The 22092-nt window shown below is 39.5% G+C and overlaps 1 protein-coding gene across 1 annotated transcript; it reads left to right on the plus strand.

Moving 5' to 3' along the window:
• The first annotated feature begins 1392 nt into the window (after window positions 1–1392).
• On the plus strand, window positions 1393–21815 carry si:ch211-234p6.5 (pleckstrin homology domain-containing family A member 6). Its single transcript, XM_037690872.1, has 24 exons — window positions 1393–1567; window positions 5244–5313; window positions 5437–5535; window positions 5655–5727; window positions 5825–5925; window positions 6825–6943; window positions 7018–7230; window positions 7340–7649; window positions 8322–8381; window positions 8598–8720; window positions 11448–11507; window positions 11581–11661; window positions 11955–12107; window positions 12236–12334; window positions 15646–15754; window positions 16888–16961; window positions 17170–17274; window positions 17920–18010; window positions 18201–18256; window positions 18632–18766; window positions 18865–19263; window positions 19749–19870; window positions 19970–20073; window positions 20149–21815. Exons 1-24 carry the CDS (start codon window positions 1530–1532, stop codon window positions 21225–21227), a joined length of 3873 nt encoding a protein of 1290 aa, XP_037546800.1. The 5' UTR covers window positions 1393–1529; the 3' UTR covers window positions 21228–21815.
• The last annotated feature ends 277 nt before the right edge of the window (window positions 21816–22092 follow it).

Consider the following 22092-nt stretch of genomic DNA (forward strand, 5'->3'; position numbering starts at 1 on the left):
TTGAGAGTAAGCAGGAAGATCATATCATTAGCAAAGCAATGAAAAAGAATGTTATATTTGCTATGGTTGTATTGTGCTGCATATTAAAAAGAAAGAAGGGATGGAGGAAGGGGTCATAAATATCAGCAGATTGATAAGTTCCCTGGAGAACTGAACACCCAAAATATCTGAGGTCACAGCCTTCCTGCTAAAAGCAAACATTTAGAGCAAAGGATAGGCTTGATATAAGATATACAATAATGTGATTAATATAGGATTTAAGAGTTTTATGCTGTAAAGATCTCTTAGGGTTGTAGGATTTTTGAGCAACAAGTCAAACTCAAATCAAACAGAAAGTTTTACTCTTAACGTCTTTCATAAAAACTTTCTGACCCATCACGTTTGTGTTATGGGAATTTGAAATCCGGCATTCCTGGCTGCCTGATTTATTTTTTATTTTTTTGGTCTTATCACATCACTTAAAATGCCTTTGATATCTTGTGGTTCATAGAAGTCTACAATGGCCTGCGTAGCCTGGTGGTAAATATCTGCTCTCTCCTCCTCTGAGTGCTGTAAACCTCCTGTGCACCGCAGGTGATTCTTGAGCAGTGGGGACATTTTATTCTCTGTAAAGAGAACATGTGGAGTCAGGTGATACTGACTCACTGCAGCAGAAGACTTAAATAAAAGATGATTATCTGGGGAAACATGTTGCCAATCAAGTCATATCAAACACTAATACATTGAAATAGTTTCATGTCTGTAACAAGAAGTCATAAATGCTTTTACATAGTTTCTTACTTCAATATTTACAATTCAATTGGTTTTTTTTTGGCTAACTACTGATCTAACTGCTTTAACTGGTTTGCAGGTAACACAAAAACTATTAATATTATGACTATATAACATGAACATTTAACTTTTTAAACATGACTCTTAATTTTTATTTCAATAAAAAGCATAAAGAATACATTTACCTACATAATATTATTAATTTTATTTTGCATTTTGAGCAACTTTAATGGATTATTTCAAAGACTGTATGTGCATGTTTGCTTTAATATAAAGCACTTTATATTTACGACACAAAAGAAACATGTTATAAATGTTTAGTCAAAATGAAAATAGAAAAGCTTTTATAGATTTTTAATTTAAATTGTAACAAAGCTGAACAAATGTTTAATGACTTAATACAACAGAGAGAACAGCTGGTTTATTGTAAATTCTTGAGACACAAACCAAGATCAGAGTCAAAGGCAGGGTGAGTGGGGGGGGGGGGGGGGGGGTAATGAAAAAGAAAAGAGGAGGGAGGAAGAAAGAAGAAGCTCACAGAGAGTTCACTGTTGAAGGACAGAAAGGCAGACCAGTGTAGGTAGAGCATCCACTTAACTCCAGTCAGAACAAAGAGAAACACTGAGACGAAGCTTCGTCCGTCCGAGGGCAAAGAGGCTCGTCGGGTTTGTTGTGACTGTCGGGGCAACAGGAGCGTGTAGAAGCCAAGAAGAGGTTATCCAAGTCTGAGGTGATGCTGTGAGGAAGAACGCCAAGTGATGGAGATTAGATCGAGCAGCAGGCGGTCACAGCTCAGGTGAGACAATATGGCACCTTTTTGTTGTATTGTAAAACTGCAAATACCAAATTTATAGATGTAACTGGACATTTCCATGCCTTTAATAAAGTAAAACATTTCCATTCTCTTAGACACACAGCGTTCACCTCCGTAACGTGTGACTAAAAGACCCAGTTTCTGTTATTCCACCTGAAGTTATGCATCAAGTATTTTGCTTAAGCTTCCTGTCTTTTTTTCTGTATCTTCTCACATACACAGATGTGGCTTACATCACAACGTCACTATAGTGTTTGGAAGAGGTTTTTTTTTTTTTTCTAACACTAAAAGGCACAAGAATGTTGAAGACATGCAAATGTTTTGTTAAGAGAGGAAGCCTTATCTACTGAGCAAATATATTCAACATGCTCTCTGTCCAGCTTCACATGATGCTTTGGGGTCCCTGGGCATCACAAAGCTCACTCTGTGTCATGCACAGATGCAGCATTTGTCCTCAGCGTCATCTCTCTTTAGCAAGTCAAGTCTTCTCCTCTCCAGGCGTGAGACTTTCCCTGATTAAGAAGGAGATTTTCCAAATATTTCACAACACCCACGTAACCCCCAGTGGCAACAAAGTTGTTAGTCTCTGCTTGCATCTCCCACAAAGAGTTGATTGTTTGGCTCTGATTTGCTCTGAGCCGCACTGGTTGAGGATTGTTAGACTGTGTGGATGCCAAACCTGGTCGGACCTCGTGGTGACCTGCGTGTGAGGTTTCTCTCATCATGTTTTTATTGTAATAAGTTCATCTGTGTTGTTGTCTCATGAAGGAAACTGAAAATCCAAACTTTAGATGGTAATTTTTCATTTTGTGAAATAAAGATTTGTCAAAGCAGCTCCTGCAGGTGGAATTCATACTGATGATTGAAATAAATGTCAGTTTGCTGATAAGCTTTAAATTAGATGTAGTTTTAAAAAAAAAAGACATTTAACAGCAAATCTAGTAAGGATGATTCAAAATAAATAATCTAAGTAATAATGTTTGTCTTGTTATTTAGAAAATTATGTTCTTTTTATTATTATTATTTGCTTCTAAGAGGCCAGACAAAGTGGTTTTATTTCAAATATGTCTTGTTGGATGGTTCTTTGGGATTTCTATAGGTCTTTCAAAACATTTATTTGGATTTTGTGCTTTATGCACATTTTCAGTTCAATTTCTGACTATTTTCAGAGGTTGTGGAGTTTCTGATGAACCTGGCCAATCTCCTAAACATGAGGAATAAATAAACAAGTAAATAAATAAATTAATTTAATTTTAGAACCAACAATGCGATTCCCAAAGAGCTATGAGCTGAAAACTGGTTAAAAAGTCGATGACTGAGGGATGATGCAGCAGGTCAGGTCTTTGCTGTATTACAACTCCCCACCTGCACCCCCCCCCCCCCACACACACACACACACACACATTTTGTTTAAATATGTTTTAGATCTAAAACATATTCTTTTATCTTTTGTTCAATTCTTTCAATTGCTAACCAAAATAGACTATATGGTCATGAGCAATGACCGTTTTAAAAATAAGTGGAAAAGCAACCAAAGTCCAAAGAAAAACTTTGAAGATTCATTTAAAACTTTTGCAGAAACCCTTTAATTTTTTTTTAAACATAATATGATAATAGGAGAAATTCAGCTTCAAAACAAGCACAAAAAAATGTACAAGCTTAAACATGGTTGTATAGGAAAAAAAAATAATTATCTCCACAATCTCAATTGAAAACATTATGGTTTGACTTGGCAAAACGAGTGCAGAAAAATGGGCAGCCTTCTTGGCAAAAAGAGATTTTTAATCTCAATGAGAACTAGTTAAATAAAGGTTTATTAATTAATAATAATTATGAATTAGTGGTTATCATTTTTGCCTCACAGCAAGAAAGTTCTAGGTTCAATCTCTGGTTTGGACCTGGGGCATTTTACCATACCATACCATACCATACCATACCATACCATACCATTTTATTTATAAAGCATTTAAAACAGCTACAAGGCCAACCAAAGTGCTGTACAGACAGAACAACAGGTAACACACAAAGCAAAATACAAAATGAAGTAAATCAGAATATAGACATAAAAACAATGCAGATAATGATGACAAACCAGTGTGGAGTATACAGGATCAAAACACAGATCATCTGGTGTTGAAAGCCACGGAATAGTAGTGAGTTTTTAAACAGGACTTGAAAACCGAGAGGGAGGGGGCCTGTCTGACAAGCAGAGGTAACTCGTTCCAAAGTCTTGGTCCTGCTACAGAGAAGGCCCTGTCACCTCTGCGCTTAAGACGAATTCCTGGAACTATGAGGAGCAACTGACCTCAGGGAACGTGGTGGGACATACGGTTGTAGCAGATCAGAGAGCTGGGGGGGGGGGGGGGGAGAAACTGTTCAGCGATTTGTAGACATACATGAGTATTTTGAACTGGATTCGAAAGTGAACCGGTAACCAGTGCAGTGAGGCCAAAACTGGTGTAATGTGCTCTCTTTTGCCTGTACTGGTTAAAAATTGTGCTGCTGCATTCTGGACCAGTTGTAGTCGTGCAATGGAGGTCTGACTGATACCAAACAGGAGTGAATTGCAGTAATCAAGCCTAGATGTAATGAATGCATGTATTACTGTCTCCAGGTTATTTTTGGACAATATGGGCTTCAGTTTAGACAGCTGCCTCAGTTGGAAGAAACATGATTTAACAATCATGTTTACATGGTTTACATGTTTACATGATTTTTGTATGGTGTTTGCATGTCCTCCTTATGTTTCCGTGGGTTTTCTACAGGTACTCGTTTACTCCGACAGTGACATGACAGAGAAAGACCACAAATCTCAGAGTCCCTCCGCAGTAAATATGTGTACTTTTTAATTCACTTTGAGTTGAAGCAGCACACCTTCCTTTTTAGCTTTCCGTCCCCGGCCCTCCATAATGCCGCTCCACAGTTTGGCTCTCATACCAGACCATCCCCTGCTGCCAGATTGGTTTTCACACAGCCCCAGCCCCTCCCTGTTTCCACGGTGACACAGCTGTCACCTGTCAGTTTCATGGCGGGGATGCGCACTGGCTTGTGATGGCCCAGAATAGAATTGTGGGAGAGTTTTACTGAAAGTGGGAGTCCACAACATCAAGAGTCCTAAAGAATGGACAGTTGACCAGGGAGGTGAAAAAAGATACGCAGCTGTTAAAGAATGTGGCTCGTGTGTGTTTGGAGACTTCAGGGTGCTGCTCATGGAGAGGATCTCTGCTTTTGTTTGTGTTGGTAAGGCTTGATAATTAGCCTCTACAAGCTAAGTCAGTGTGTGCAGCACTAATGAAAGCTGCTGTGTCTGTTAGGGTTTATGCATTTTGAAATTTCTAGTTTTTAAGAGATTGAACAACTTGTGACAGATTTTGATTTTAAATATAATAACATTAATGCCTGAATACTTGTAGAGATTTCTTTAAATTTGTTGCAATTAAACTTTGTTTGATTTTTCAGTATTGCGTGTGTTATTTTTTTCCATTAATTTTACTCTCATTAATGTAATTGTTAAGCACTTTGGTAACAGCTTCTGTTTGAAATGTGCTTTATAAATAAAATTGACTTGACTAGTGATTATGAATGTCTTTTTTTTTTAAAGCAATCGTTACCTTTAAATATATTTTATTCTTATTAATGGATTTGTGTTTTCCCTCAGAATGGATGAGCAGGACAGAGTGAGCCAAGCATCCAGCGTAGCCACAATCTCTTACTTTCCTGTCATGGAGGTTTGGTTTACACATTTAGATAGTTGTGTGTGTGTGTGTGTGTGTGTGGGGGGGGGGGGGGGGTCAATGTTATACATGTGGAATAAATGTAGGCATAAAAATAATCATCTTATCTGGAAGCAGGGAAGTGACGGGAAGGTGCAGACATTTGGGAAAAGATGTCAAGCTGCCAAAAGAGACCCCAACTGCCCAGTGGTCATCAGAGGATGGCTCAACAAAAAGGTTATTTATCTATGTATTTGTTTATTTATTCATTCATTTATTGCACATTTGCAGCAGTTTTTGTATATTAAGGCCGACGGTGAATGTGTTTGATTTGGAACCTCCCCTCTCCTCTGCAGGATAGTTCTGGTTTGAAACTCTGGAAGAGAAGATGGTTCGTCCTCTCTAATTACTGCCTGTTTTATTATAAAGGTAGGACCTTTTTTTAAATATAGATATCCAGTGATTTGAATATTATGTTAAATTTTTCTTAATTTTTATTTTTCACTTCTGTTTTTGTTTTAACCAGACAGTAGAGAAGAATCTGTGCTGGGAAGCATCCCACTCCCAAGCTACAAAATCCTGTTCTGTACGCCTCGAGAATGCAAGAACAGAAAATTCACCTTCAAGGTATCATCACTTTGTTAATCAATAATTACAGGAGTCTTTAAGAACACTTTTTATACTGTCCAAACCTATAAAGTAAAAAAAAAATAAAATGCTTACTTTATTCAGAATGAAAATGGGACTTTAATTTTGCATCACATTTTCCATCACTTCTTTTGTAGCAGGCAGGAGTTTTAGTAGCAAAATGCTTCTGTGTTCATCATTTTTTATTATTTTGTCATTTGCATCTGTATCCAAATGTACCAACACAATTATAGTTCTTGTACTACCTATAAAAAAAATACCATCACCCACTGCATTTCATGCCAGAGTTTTAGACTATCTCATCTGCATCTCGCCCAGAGAGCTGGTTTTGAATGATTCAAAGCTACTACATCAGCTTTTTTCTTATTGCTTGTAAAATTGTCTGAATTATAGCCATTCTTTTGTGTTTCCAAGGTGACTTGCTGTGACAGTTGTCTCCAAAAGTTAACCTGTTGTAGACGTACATCCAGTGATTATTTCCCGAAAGATTCATCAAAGTCCATTCAATAGGTTATGAGTTATGTTGCTAACAGACAGATATAATTTACTGCTTAGAGTTAAATATCCAGTCTGCTAGCGCTGTGTGTTGGAGGTTGTTCTCATCTACTACCACTCTAAATTTCTGATCAATATTAGCTATAAGGACTGAGTTATTTTTAGGGTCAGCTGGCTGTGATAGCCATCTTGAATTGGGATGACTTTCAAAGGTAATCAGTTTGTAGATGTACATAAGAGTTGTTCAGCAATGCATGAGACTGTTTAACAATAGACACAAACAGATGCACAAAAACAATGTTTTTGTGTGATATTTAAATATATATAAAAAAAAATTCATAGCTACATATCAATATATATTGTGAATAATGTCGTAAAACTAGGTGGTGCACCAGGGCATGAGATCATATTATTTCAGCGCTGATACTCAGGAGGACATGTTGGGTTGGGTTCGAGCCCTGAGTCAGTCAGCTACAATGGAGCCAGACTCCACCATGAACAGGTAAGTCGGTTCATGATGGCCTGGAAGTTTTATGTGCTCAATGTCAAACTTTTTTTTTTATCTTATCCATTCAGGCGCTGCTCAAGTTATCAGGATTTCACACAGATAGGTGGCAGCAGTGAATCAGTGGATGGTCCCAAATCCCCCTCAGAGGAAGAGAGTCCCTCCCAAAGAAGAAAGCATGTCAGCAGAACCCTGAGTGAGCCAAGTCAGCTTGCCGGTGGGAGGATGGGGAGGTCCCACTCAGAGCAGAGGGGGAGGCGGAGTGTGCATCACAGAAACAGAAGGTTGTTATGTCATCCCAGTGTGCGCAAATTTCACATCCCACTGGTCACCTTCGAGGCATAAAAACATTACGTAATCAGTCCCGTTGTTTTTCCTCCTCACTTTACAAAGCCCCTCAAACAGATCTCCAAGCCCTCCTGATTCAAGCAGAAGAAGAGCAGCTGGTCCGATCAAGGAGGACGACACTCTGGGTGGTGAAAATGCAACAACAGAGGCAGAAATGATGGGGATGAGTTCTTTCAGCTCAAGAGGACAGCTGGGTTCTCGGCCTCATTCACCAGCTGGAAGGGTTGACATTCGACCCCATGATGACCCAGGCGTGCTGCCACAGACTCTGTATTATGCACCTGCTTCACCCAGGGTGGAGTTCAAATCTGCTCCTACTACTCCGGTCACAGAAAGGTGGCAAAGTTTAAGCAAGGTGAGGACTTCTCCATCATGAAGTGATGGTTTAAGATCACCCAAAAATACCAAACCTGATCTATTCTAATGAGTCTGTGATGAGTATGTTTGTTTAGGGGCTTTCCTTTGCCACATGGTTCATGTAGGTGGCATTAAATGAATTTGTCTCAGACTATTAACAGTGTCTTTTAATTGTGTGTAACTTTAGATTTCCTTTATTCGAAATCAATGATTGCAATGTACAATTGATTTCATTTGTTTTTCTATTCAAGGTGTTAAGGTTCATTTTTCCAGTTCCAGCATCTGTGGAAACTAAAATCATTGCTTGTAAAGTAAAAAGTGTGATAACACCATTTCTGTAAGGCCTCGATTGATTGATGTCTGTAGCAAAGTTAAAAAATGAACATGTGGCACCGGAATAAAAGTGACCTCCAAAGACAAAGTTGATCAAATTAAAAGGATGAAAAGTATATTATCATTCTGAAAAGAAACCTGGGAATAAAGCCACTGCATGTCGCCAATAGTCTCAATCTTAGAAGTGTTCACTTAAAATCCCATATTTTTGCAACGGAACAAAAGAACATGTTGCAAAGGAATTATTGATGCCTATTAAGAAATTTGGAATCAGTCATGTTTTAAATGCATGATTAAAAATTGATGCAAAGTGGTTATCTTTTTTTCTTTTCAACAGCCTGCACCTATTTATGGCTCTGTCCATCAACCTTCAAGTGGACGAAGACCTTTGGGGAAGGTGACTCTTAAAAACACGCACACAATATGTTGATTTGCAGCAAAATATCCAAACAATTGCTAAGTTACAGAGTGCAATGAAAGTATGTAGTTGTTACTCCAAATTGGATAATCTCCCATTCAGATCATGATAGAAAATGCTAAAAACATGAAATGGATATAATGTATATTCATCTCATGAGATCTCTGTTCATATACGTGCTGTCTCTTCCTTCAGAGCCACTCGACGAGGGCAGACTTCCTGCCACCTTTACCCCCCTCATCAAGAGCCACACATGCTCTGCACCCCCCACAACACCATCGCAGCCATTTATCTGTTTGTGTGCTTCCGCCAGCTATGGTACAGTCCTGTCCACCAGACTGTGCAGCTCTGATGGTGTTTTGTCCACGTCATCTCTGTCTGTGGTGTTTTGAATGTGTTGTGTAGTTCTTGGAAAATGTTTACCTGTGCTGTCTGCAATACAGTTGAGTATTATGACCCATAACTTACATTGCAATATTTTAAATATTGTCTTTTGTCACTGTATTAATGTTGAATTCAACATGAAAGCCCAATGCAGTGAATTATAATCCACAAACCTTGGCAGTTGGTTTTTGTTGAGACGTTTCGGCCTTCATCCAAAGGACTTCATCGGTCCGAGGAGCCACAACAATCTCAGTCTGTAAGCAGCACATCCACATAGTGAACCAACCAGTTTGATGGTGATAAGATGGTTTCTGGGGCCCGCCCTCTCCCCCGGAAACTCCTCTGAGGCAACTGTAGCCGATGCGGTTCAAAACATCCAAGTTCATGCTCAATAATCCTGGTAAAAATCCAACAAAGTTCAGTCATGTCATCTGGATGGTTTCTTTTTTATTTTTGTTGAACGTTTTTGTCCTTCATCCAAAGGACTTCATCAGTCCAAGGAGCCACAAACAGAGTTCACAAGCAGCACACTCCCATAATGGACCAACCAGTTTGCTGGTGATAAGATGGTTTCTGGGGGCCGCCCTCTGGATGAAGGATGAAACGTCTCAACAAATAAAAGAAAACATCCAGATGACTTGACTGAACTTTGTTGGATTTTTTACCTGGATTATTGAGCATGAACTTTGATGTTTTAAACCACTTTGGCTACAGTTGCCTCAGAGGAGTTGACGGGGGAGAGGGTGGTCCCCAGAAACCATCTTATCACCATCAAACTGGTTGGTCCACTATGTGGCTGTGCTGCTTACGGACTGAGTTTGTTGTGGCTCTTCGGACTGTTGAACTCATTTGGATGAAGGACAAAACATCTAAACAAAAACAAAACCGTCCAGATGATCTGACAGAACTTTGTAGGTTTTTTTTTTAAATCTGGATTATTGAGCATGAACTTTGGCGTCTTCTCACATAATCAAAAGTGACTTTTAATTAGGCCAGTTCCAGTAGAGCAATTAAGGTGCAGTTTTCAGTGGAATAAATAAATAAATGCTGAAGTTTGTCAACATATTTACTAAAGCAAGCAATGAAACTAATCTGAGGCATGACAGTTCTCCCAAGTGAAAAATGAGCAATCAAACACAAAACTAACTAAATGCAGTTGTTAAAAAATAAAAAAATGAAGGCCATGTTTTCTTAGCAAAAACTATCATTATAGGCTGCTTAGGTTTGAAATAAAATGGCTCTAATTGTGAAATGATTCAAGTTTAAGTATATTGACCACTGTTAAATATACACTTTGACTTGGGTAACAATACAGCAATGCATGGACCAGAATGAAGTTGACACACTGATCAAACTACTTATCATTGACGACGGCAATGATTAAATAGGACTTCCACTGTCTGGTCATTTTTTTACTCTATGGAAAGAATGCCCACTCCGACAGTTTGTTTTGTCAGAACCACGTTTCCATGAGTCTTTAAGCCATAATGATTCTCACAGACCATGCTGAACATTTCTTCCCATCTTTACTCCATTTATAGGCTCACAGAGAGTAAGTTTAAGGGTGATGACCTATTTATAGATGTCCTAAATCTGAAATGTTATGTGTAGCTGAAACTCTTTCACACAATAAACCCAAATAACCAGTTGGTTATGTAAACCCAAGTCTGTTCAAAGTCTTTCATGCAAAAAATCTGAACCACTGGCTGATTCTTCTGAATCAAGTTGTTCAAACACATTTAGCTGTGGTGCATTAGAAGTGCATGACAGAAGCAAGAAATAAATAAGATTGCTGTCAAATTTCACTCTAGCTAGTCATAATGTAGTCATTTCAGCTATTGCACAGGAGAGAGCGTGCAATAAATTTGATGTAACAGAAACATGTTTTATTTGTTGACAATGTCTTGTACTGCTAATCAACTTCCTGTTGTGTATCCTTGCCACGTTTTGTTTTACATCATGTGTTTGATTGTATTGTGCTATAAGCAAAAAAGGGACACACAACACAGTTTTTTTCTGACATTTTTCAACCAGTTTTAACCCATATCCAATGCTATTACCAACACATAATCATCAAGCCTTTTTAACCTTGGAACTGAAAGATTTGTTAGTTGAACTGTTAAATTAGTCAACTGAAAATATCAATATTGTACAAATAGATTAAAATAACCTAATTTAAAACAAGAGTGAGGCTTTTATCTTACTTTAACTAAGCTGAATAATCCACCCAAGCTAAAACTCTGCACTTTTTAAAGTTGAGGTTTCATTTTTGTGGCTTATATGTTGACATTATCCTGACATAATGAAATTAAGTTTATTGTGTTCATTTAATAGTTAGAGTGACATAGCTATGATTATGATTTCCATGATCACTTTATTACAAAAAGCTGTTGGATAAAGCAAAAAAGATTGACGGGTGATACATTTTCTTTTTCTTTAGGATGGATATTTGGACGGGTGTTGAAGCTTTGCGGCTCAGTTTTTCTTTACACTTCAGTACTAAAATGTATTTATAAAAAACATTAACCTAAACATAAAACATTACTTACAATAACTATCAGTAATTATCATGTTTTAATTGTTTTTCTACTAACATTTTTTTTATTATTGTGCAGTTTTGTAAAAAGCTTTGTCAAACAAAATGCCTCTGACATATTCCAGGCCTCTAAACCTGAACTGAGAGAGCTGCCTGCACTCCGACCTCTTGAAAGTGACGCAGATGTGAGTATTTATGGTTTGGCAGTGTCATAAAAAATAAAGTAGACTTGAAATGTGTTTGATTTTTTGTTTTCAGGCTGTGCTAACAAGGTTGTGTGGGTGTGACAAGCTGCTACAGTCTCTGTCTGTAGAACTGACTCAGCTACAAATGGACAAGGTTAGTAACTCCTACAAATTAATAATAATAATAATAGCTAAGATAATACACTGCCAGAGCAAATCAGGTTTGTAAAAAAACATCCTGATTAGTTTAAAACTGTAAAAACACCTGAACTATCCCATTCAAACAGTCATTTAAATACTTTATATGTACATCTCTGAAATATTACTTCCTAGTACTATGTTTTGTCGTCTGGAAAATAAACATTAGGACTTATTTAGAGAATAAAAGCATTATGACTAAGAATATTACAAAAAACATTAATTAATTAGTTTATGTCACTGTTGCAGGACAGTGTCCACTGTGCTTTAGAAATGTCCAGGCTCCAAATGGAAGAATGGAAGATCCAAGGGCCCCAGGCCTTCGAGGAAGCACTGACCCAGAAGGTTTTGCTCCAAGAGGAGTTGGTTACAATCCGAGCCAGAATGTGTGACGTATCAGTGGTGTGTAACCAGCTCAAAGAACATGAGATGTGTTAACACTGAGGCCAAAAGAGAACGTGTTGCTTTTAAACTTTATGTTTTATGTATCTTTTGTAATTATTCACAAACTTTCTCATTTTTATATTCAGGAAATGGAGCGTGTTTGGAGTCAGTATGAGAGAATGGAAAGTGAATTATCTGTTATCCGCTCCCACCTTCAGCACATCTGCAGCTTTGGAATGCCACAGGTATTTTTAACAACTCGTCAGTTATAGTAGCAGAAATGAAGATGTTGAGGTTCTAAATTAGGAGTGACAAGGATGGATAAGATTAGGAATGAGGTCAGCAGAGGTACAGCACAGGTTGAACAACTGGGAGGTACAATTAGAGCGGCCAGACTGAGATGGTTTTGACATGTCCGGAGGAGGGGCAGTGGGTATACTGGTAGAAGGATGTTAGAAATGCAGCAGTCAGGAAAAAGACAAAGAGGAGATATATGGATGCAGTTAGAGAGGACATGGAGGTAGTTGGAGTGAGGACAGAGGATGCAGAGGACAGAGTGAGATGGAAGAGGATGACTCGCTGTGGCGACCCCTGAAGAGGGAAAAGCTGAAAGAAGAAGAAGAAGAAGTCAGTTATATTGAGTTTACTAAGCCATCAGCATGGTCCTCAGCTCTTAGAGAAAAGGAAGTTGTTGTGAAGGGAAGTGGTTTGCTGTCTCATTAAGGATTCATAGTGTTAGTCACTAGTCACTTCAACACTTGCTCTTGTCAAGGGCGGACGCATTTCTCCTCCTCTCCCTCTCCGCTTATCTTTTTCTCTGTCTTGTCTGTGAACTGCTTTAGAGCCTCTCTTCTGCAAATCTTCCGAATCACAATTTATGGATTTGGATTTGATCAGTTGGTCCCTCAACACAACTGATAACATTTCTTTGAATAGGACAGGCTTTAGACGAGTCGATTTGCCATGTTGTCACGCACACAGCTGGATATTTCATCGACTTGGAAGACTTGATGATGTGTCTATCTCTGCTGTCATTCATGGATTTTAAGGATGCATATATAATTGGATTTATGATAACTGGTTTCCTGCTTTTTGGATTCGGCTGGTTTGGTAATACAGCGTAAACATGCAGAGCCAAGCTCTAAGCGCGCAGCTCCAGCACGCTGCGTAAACATGCAATGTTTTGACTTCAAAGCGGCGCGTTTCAGCACAGCTGATAAACTGTTACTTTTCTTCATGCCAACATGTAACGAATACACGAATACACAGTCATTTATGAGCACGTGACGGGCCACCAGAATGTAGATGAACAGATGCTCAGATATATTCATCAATTAACACGGATTCCTCATTTTTCTGAACTGAATAAAACGTGCATTGAATTTAATGAAATGCAAACTTGAGACGTCATTTATATTTGACCCATCAAAATGAATGCGGTCATTTATTTACAGAATCAAAGTTTAACATCAAACATGTACATTAATTTGGCAAATTATGAAAATAACAACATAAGCAATCAATCAGGAAAAATCATACGGCCATGATTTTTCCGTTGCTTCACCACAGACATTTATGAAAACTGTACAATTATGATCTTTTACCCACACGGCGGTGGATGAGCACTTTACACAGACATTTCTAAATATCTGGAAGAATTTCTACTAGAGAGAGGAGTTTAAAGATGGGAAAGAAGTTTAAAGAAGAGTAAAAGATGGGGTTTGAGGGAGTGTGAACAGAACGACACTCTCCGGGCTTTCTTCAGCTTTTCCTTCCAGTACACTTAGGTGGTGAAATCGACTCTTTTACCTGGAGATGTCTCAGGCGAGATTCAGTTTAACGCACCCTTCAGCGTCTCCGTAGGATGCTGTTACTCGTCCGGAGTAATGGCGAGACTCTGTTTTCCCACAGCTCACCTCAGTGAAAAATGTTATAATCCCATGAAACTCGGAAGAGCTCTGTTGTCATGTCAGGATCTTCCCGGCTCCCAGAACTGGGCTTCTCCGCACAGAACTGTCACAGAACCGTGTATCCAACAGAAACCTCACAGAACTGAGTAGACCAGGAAGTACCGACATTTTAAAGAGACCTTTTCCCGGTTAATCTGGGAGTATTCCCATTGGCCAGAACCGACCAGACGGGGTGTGTTTTGTGACGTAAAAGGTTAGAATGTAGCAAGAATTGTTATGGAACAGATCAGAAATGTTCTCACAGACAGAGAGAGTTTTGTTTTGGCGAGTTTAAGAAACAGGTGCCAAAACCCCCTGTTGACGTCTGAGAGGATATAAACAGGACAGTTGTTCCAACGCATGTCTGCTTTACTCCTGACCCTGGAAACGTACACTTGCTCATTCAAAGGCAGAAGTCAGAAAATGCATAAAAATCTGTAACAGACCTCAACATGAATTCTAACTTTGCATGAGAATTAAAAATCATTACACAGTTAATAAAATTGACTAGTTCACTGCAACATCTAAAATGGTTTGAACTAAGACACTTGATTATCAACATTTGTAAAATAGTAATGATAATAAAAAGAGAGTGTTCTTTCACTTGATTATCAAGAAAGAGAGTCTCAGGATGGGTGAACCTGTATCTCTGGATTCAAATCAATGAAATGACAGTTTCTGTCCCACAAGGTTCTTAAGGTCAAGTGTTTTGACCTTAGGCTTAGTCGTGACTTCAGATTAAGTTCACTACACTGGTCTATCAACAATCAATGAAGTTGTCGGCAGCAAATTTGGACCAGATCAGGCTGCCTGCTTTATGATGGCTTGATTCGTGCCTCAAGCACCCAGACTCAAATGCTTTTGACTGAATGGATCAGATGTCGGGGATTACTCTCAGGCATGGTCCATTGGTGTGGTCATTTGATTTGGATGTTTCAGAACAAAGTGGACCAACACAGACTTAAGGTAGATGTCATTAAAGTTCTGCCTGTCCCCAAAACAATCATGTTTATCTGAATTCGGCTCCCTGACTGGCCTTGACAGGCCATCTTATCTTAATTCGCCTGGAAGTTCTGTTAACCTGATGCTTTACCTCTCCTACCGAGGAAGTCTACGGATCATTCAGAGGGACCCAGCTGAATAAACATTCTGTCATCATTTCAGGACTCTTTGGATTCATCCTTGGCCCCCTCGGCACTCCCCGAGAGTGTACAGATCTCTCCAGAGGGAACTATTCGAACTGATGAATTTTATCTGAACTCTGCAGTGCCTCTGTGTGTTGTCTCTGGACATGCTCACTGCCCTTGCCCCCCCCCCCCCCCCCCCCCCCCCAGGCGTAATGTCAGCGTCATTATGTGCTCATGTGCAAGTTTGTTTTGTTTTTTTCATTATCATGCTGTAAACTTTCAGCCAAAGATTAAGAGCATGTTCGGAATCTTTTTGTCTCGAAACCCTGTGTCATTTTTCACCACTTTTTACTGTCTGTCCAAACAGGTCTCACTTGTAAATGAGTCATCGAGGCTCAGTGTGATTTATCGGTTTAAATAAAGGTTGAATGAATGAAAAAAATGTTAACTTCTAAGTCACAGGCGTCTTCTTCTAATCAGGAGCAGTCCCAGGCTCAGAGAGAGCTGTGGATGATGGAGGACATCCTTGCTGGACTGAAACTCAACAGAGATAATTTCTGCTTCCTGTTGGGACTACAGAGACATCACAGTAAGTAATGTCACTGTTAAAAAAAACATCTGCTTTCTCATGACGATAACTTTGTGGTGCAAAGTGATTTATTAGCAGCACCTACAAGCACAACATCCAAAAAAATAACATTTGCAGTTGTGGCACTTTTATCTTTAGTGCCTTGCAGTGTTGCCTCTCGTGTGATCATTTCCACATAATAGAAGCCGTGAGGTGTCACAGAAATTCTTTGGTTATCCATCACAGGAAGCTTTGCACTCAGAGAGTTACGATAAGGAGCTAAAGATCAAACTTCAAGGGGATTGGTGTTCCACATGCAGCACTGTGCAGAAGTTTACTTATGTTTTGTTTTTAAAGTCAGACTTTCTTTCAACCTTTTAAACTAGTTCTGATTATTTTTCAGCTTTCAATTTTTTCTTTAGACTTTCTTTTGTACCTCCTTTTCACTCCAGTCCATGACTATTTCAGGAGAATGATTTTGCATTTTTTTTAAGTCACTTCAATTTGACCTATAAAACATGCAGGCAAAGAAAACCTCATAAAATTAAGCAACAACACAGTTTTTTTTTTTTTTTTTTAGCCTTTATTTATCCAGGTTAGTCTCATTGAGCCACGAGAACTCATTTTCAAGAGAGACCTGTTTAGGGAGCACATGGTGCACATGGTGGGGGTTAAGGGCCTTGCTCATGGGCCCAGAGTGGGGCGAATGAGGGTGGGGGCGAGTGTGAGTGTTTCACCTACCCCACCCACAATTTTGATGTTGTCGGGGCCGGGGCGTGAACCGGCGATCTTCGGATCACAGGCCCACCTCTCTAACCTCTGCGCCACCACTCCCCGAGTTTGACAAAGAAATCAGTGTTTTAGCACCAGAAAAGTGACCAAAATGTAGAACAGTCTGAGTTTAAATATATTGAACAAATCTTCTCTGCACAGACATAAATGAAAATTTTAAATTAAAACAAGCTTTAAGATGTCATTGAAGCAATATCACAAAGAGAGCTGTTTGTACTTTTTTGACCATTCAAACAACTATTTCATGCTTCCACCCTGAAGCACTAATGAGCTAAGTTTATGAATTCCTCTTATTATGCATAAAAAACAAAAATTCACATGACTGAAAGGTTCTGAGACTACAACCTTTCCTGTCTCCTCAGTGTTCCAGTCCTCGGTTCCACACCATGGATCCCCTGGTTCTCTCACAGAAAGGCTCCAGAGTGGACTACCAATGGTGCAGCTCTTCTTTGCCCTTCTAATCCCTAGAACTTCAAAATTTCAGATGTTGTGTCTTTTTGTTTTGATTTCTTGACTGGAGCAGCATAGCATCAATCTTTGTGATATTAACTGGCTGTATGAATATGCATCAACAAAACAGGAAGGTCTGCAAGAGGTGTCACAGTTTTGTCTACTTGATGTCCTTATGGCTACAATTCCTGCAGGATATGGAACAAGAGCCCCCAGTCCGCCCACCTTTACCCACGGAGCTCCAGGAGAACCACTTTAGTCAGGATCTGAGCCATGGCTGGCCAGAGACTCCATATGAGGTGAGGATTTTTGACATACGACTGTCATGATCTGAACGTGTTTGAACCCAAGTGCAGCCAGGACTCTGAGCACTCAGGAATAACGCAATGTGTTTATTTAAACAACACAAAATAAAAGCTGGCGTGGCAACAAAACTTGCATTGATGACGTGATGCGGAGGGAGAACAAGACATGACACCAAGGAGGGCAATCCACGGACAATAAAAAGGGCACAAGACACAGAATATATAGGAACGCCTGTGATTGACAATGGACAACTGGAATGATTAGGGTAGGAGACAGGTGTGTAGGAGCTGGAAAAACACAGGAGTGACAATCAAAACACACCAGTCCTCACAATGACAAAATCAATTCAGTTTACTTATATAGCGCCAAATCACAACAAAGTTGTTGTCTCAGGGCACTTTACAGAATTCGTAAAGTTCTCTATCTAAGGAAGCCAGCAGACACTATGCATCATTGCAGTCTCCCATCCTGAGCAAGCACAATGGTAACAGTGGAAAGGAAAAACTCCATTTTAACAGGAAGAAACCTCCAGCAGAACCAGGCTCAGGACAAGCGGCTATCTGCTTTGACCGGCTGGGGTGTGAGAGGACAGACAAAGCCAGGTTTGACCGTTCTTTTGTTTTGTCTTGATGTTTCAGGGAATCTACTGCCAGGCTGATGATCCTGTAGACAGAAGAGGAAACAACCAGCCTGACCTCCTTAATGTGAAGGCACAGAGAGAAACAGCTGGTTGGCTCACACTCAACACAAACAGAAAATATAAGCAGAACAATACAGTGTTAATGCCACATCTAGAGTTATTTATTTCTGCCTTTCACGCATATGTTTTTCACTTTTCCTGACTGTTTTTCTTTACACCCATCCTTTTCCTCTGTATCTTTGCCACCTTTTGTCTTTATTTCTTCCACCTCATCTTCAGAATCTCAGTCCGGCTCAAAGTGGATCCCACCAGACAGAACCAACCAGCCAACAAAGGTTTTATTCTTCATCATTTCATGTTTGCTGGTTTGCAGTGAGAGCCAGAACAATAAATATAGAAACACAAAAAAGAGGGATTTTATTTTTGTCTCTGCAATCACAGCCAAATTACATTTCTTTGATTTGCTCGTTTTCCTTGCAATTAGGGCATATTGCAACACCTGCTCCAGACAAGAGGGGGGAGCAGAGGCTAGATTTTCCACACCTCATCCACATGCAGTATACATGTACATACTGTACATATATGTGGATTTAACAGCCATGCATTTTCAATTCTACAATAATCTTACTTTTAATGGCAGCTAGTCTTATACAGTGAATGTTTCTGGAATACAGTGTTTAAATATGACTCATAGACAGCTTCTTCTCTAGAAAATCAAAACAAAGATGAGTGAAGAAGAGCAAATTGAGAGGATGAAGAGAAATCAGGAGAGGATTGCTCATAAGAAGAAACCTTTGTCATCTGCTCAGGGACCTCAGAATCAAAGTTCAGAAACAAGAGAGGAGGTTTGGCACATCATTAATGTTTATTACCGACTGAATCACTTTTGTAGTTTTCGCTCTGTAATATATAAATACTGATTATCCATTTGCTTTATTTATAGGCCCCTTTTCCCTTAAGGGTGACACGAGTTGTAACAGCTGTCTTACCGTCCTCGCTTGTGGCTAGAAAAGTTTCTGTTGAGGATCCTCCACCTGAGCTCGACGCCCCGCTGCCTGAACAGATCCCACCTGAGACACAGCAACAATCACCTGAGCTGTGCAGCAAACTGCTCAACAGACCAACCAGGCGGGTGTTTGTGGAGAGCCAAGACTCCAGCCAGTCCTTTGCAGAGCAGGACCAGTCTGGTAAAAAAATAAGCAGGGAACAGCATCAAGGAAAATCCAGGGTCTCCAGGAGGGAGTCACAGTCAGAGGGAAGCAGAGCTGAGGGAACAGAGACTTCAAGCACTCAAGATCAGGACCCAACGGTTTCAGGAAGAAGTGAAAACTTGGGTGTCAGGGTAAGAAAAAAATAATGCACATATAATTAAAGATTTTAATGAGTAATTTCAAAAAATGATGCTATATCAGAACATTTTTTTCACTTACGCCAAAGAGATACTAAGTACAACAAAAATCAGTTTTTCAAATGATGTAAAAGTACAACAATAAAATTGGTTTAAATATTACTTCAAATTACAGAAAATCACATATGTTGTCAGCAGAGTGGCTGTTTGCAACTAAACAGTATAGTTATATTAAACAAACCAACAGCTCCGATTCTGAATTTATCTTTTTTTTTTTTAAATTAACTTTATTAAAAAATGATGCTGTATTTATTCTAAGCATCCTTAAATGGCACTAGTTTATTTTGCATTTTAGCTACTAATATGGCCCAGAACTACTTTTAACATCAGATTTATTGTAATATTATGAATAATTATTATAAAAAGTTCTCTTGCATGCCAAGTCATTATATGTTCAGAAAGTGCAATTTTTTTAACAGGCAGAGGAACAGCCTTCTGTCCCACTAACCCCTGACATGAACCCTGACCTCAGTCTGAGCCCTGAGCAGCGAGACGCCAAGCTCCGACGAGTTGAACGAATACGAGCAAGAGTCATGCGCAGGTGGGATTTTTGTGTTGTGTGTGTGCTAACTTGCAAAACTGTTCATGTTCTCTAATCAGAGGTTAGTGATCGCAAAATCTGTGTTTGTGTATCTCTCAGCGCAGTCAGAGAGACTACAGACAATCAACATCCACTCAGGGCAAGGAGGAAGGAGGTTTGCCAGGTGCCCAACAACATGGTTAAAAAACCAAGGTTGAAAGCAGGTACAGTCACAAAATTTATCCACAACAAGCAAATAGCTGAGTGTTGCGTAACCAGCATTTATTTCCCATCTACAGGCAATGAAAGCTGTCTGGCTAACAGGAGTAGTTCTGCAGAACATCAGCCTTCTGTTGCAACATCTCAGGAATGTGAAGAGAATCAACATGTTAGTAAATTAAAAAGTCAGGTCAAGCTTGAGAGCAGAATACAGCACAGTGAACAACCAGGGGTTGCCAACAGTAAAATCAAACGCCCAGCCTCTCCGTATCATATCTCGCCTATTACCGTTTACCACAAAGATGGAGGTAAAGGATTTACAGATCCTAATCATAATGAGCAGAAGAAGCTTAAAGATTACGCGGCTGATGATGCTGACAATAATTTAAAGTCTTCTCATCTGAGAATGCAGTGGTTCCTTTCCGCAAACCAGAATACAATACAGATCCCTGCTTCAGAACCAACATCTGATGATGAGCAAGTGGACACCAATAACCAGGCGCAATGCCCTGACGATCTTACCGATCCCACTGAATTTTCATCGGCAGTGAGTGAAAGCCTGAAGAAAATGAAAGAGAACCATTCCCTCTTCTATAAGATCGCGTGTGACATCAGTATTTCAGACTCAGACATTACAAAGAATGACGAACAAGCATCAAGACCAGAAGATGAAAAGGAGTTGGTCATTCATGAATCAGAGCCAGTCAGGGATGTTGAGATGCCATCAGACCAAAAAACTAAGGATTTGAATCAGCATCTAATAGTTAATGACAAAACCCCAAACTTGACAAATAAAATGCAGAAGGTTTTGGTTGACCCAGTATGTGATCATAAAGGAGTAACTCCAGAAGAATCCGAGGACATATCCGAGAAAATTCTAAAAGATCTCAATAAAGCTGGTGACCATATTGGTCACACACCAGACGAGCATTCAAAAACAAAAGAACCCTGCTTGAAGAAAAAGTTAGAAAACCTGAAAGAGGAGCAAGAGGGACCAGAAGAACTCAAAAATGGTGCAAGTTTAAGAAATGAGACTGAGAAAGATGAAGACAACAAACTTTCCATGAGTCCATCCAATACTACGTATGAGAGTGGTGGAGTGGTCCGGAGTGCGTCTTTTGGAAAATCGCGAGTAACCGTGATAAGGACGAGTTTATAGAAACGAGCACGCAGAAGCCGAATGAGTCGAGTAAGTGAACTTCAGAGGAACAAGATCGCTGTTAAGTGATTCCTGGAAAATGCCAGGAGGTGCTCTAAGAGATAGTTCAGACTTTTTGAATTGGAGTTTTATGGAAAGGTTATGAACAGTGATACCTTACCTGCTGTACCAAGTGCTTTGTTAACAGTCTAAATTTAGAGAAATGGTTCAGTTTTGACTGAATGGATGATGTAGCTGATAATCAGAGTAGAACAAGAACAAAATGGATTGCTGCCTTTGTAAAACAACTCCAATTTTGAAAAGTTCTACCATATTTTCCGGCATATAAGTCGCTCCGGAGTATAAGTCACATCAGCAAAAAAAAAAAAAAAAAAGGCCAATGAATAGGTAAAAAACACGTATAAGTCACATTTATTTTGCATCACTGCTGGCCCGTTTATTTAGCATTTATTTAATGGTCAAAACAGCTTCATTTCGCCTGGGCAGTGCGGCACCCTCCATCCATCCATCCATCCATCCATCATGACCAGAGCCACTAGCTCTCTAGCCTTCTTCCGCCTGCACCAGCTGAGTGAAGTGAGCACACATGGGAGGACTCGTTTTTAGAAATTTAACTAAAAACACTTAAAAACAATTATTTATTTGCTCAACATTACAGCAAAGGTGTGTCTCAGTATAACTTTTCCTTAATAAATGCACTTTAATGGTCAGAACAGCTTCATTTCGCATGGGCGGCGCGGCACCATCTATTCATCCATCTATCTATCCATCGCGGCCAGAGCCGCTGGCTATCCAGCGTTCTTCCGCCTGCACCAGCTGAGTGAAGTGAGCGTGCACAGGAGGACTCGCTGTTGCAATTCTTAGA

Source organism: Nematolebias whitei, chromosome 17, assembly GCF_014905685.2.
Source record: "Nematolebias whitei isolate Nwh7 chromosome 17, NemWhi1, whole genome shotgun sequence".
Classification (NCBI taxonomy): domain Eukaryota; kingdom Metazoa; phylum Chordata; class Actinopteri; order Cyprinodontiformes; family Rivulidae; genus Nematolebias; species Nematolebias whitei.

What these genes read in the sequence shown, in the direction of transcription:
- si:ch211-234p6.5 (XM_037690872.1), top strand. Translation starts at nt 1,530, where the DNA reads ATGGAGATTAGATCGAGCAGCAGGCGGTCACAGCTCAG. An exon ending in CTCTTGAAAGTGACGCAGAT is followed by an intron (nt 11,508 to 11,580) that starts GTGAGTATTTAT and finishes TTTTGTTTTCAG; the next exon opens with GCTGTGCTAACAAGGTTGTG. An exon ending in GAATGTGTGACGTATCAGTG is followed by an intron (nt 12,108 to 12,235) that starts GTGTGTAACCAG and finishes TTTTATATTCAG; the next exon opens with GAAATGGAGCGTGTTTGGAG.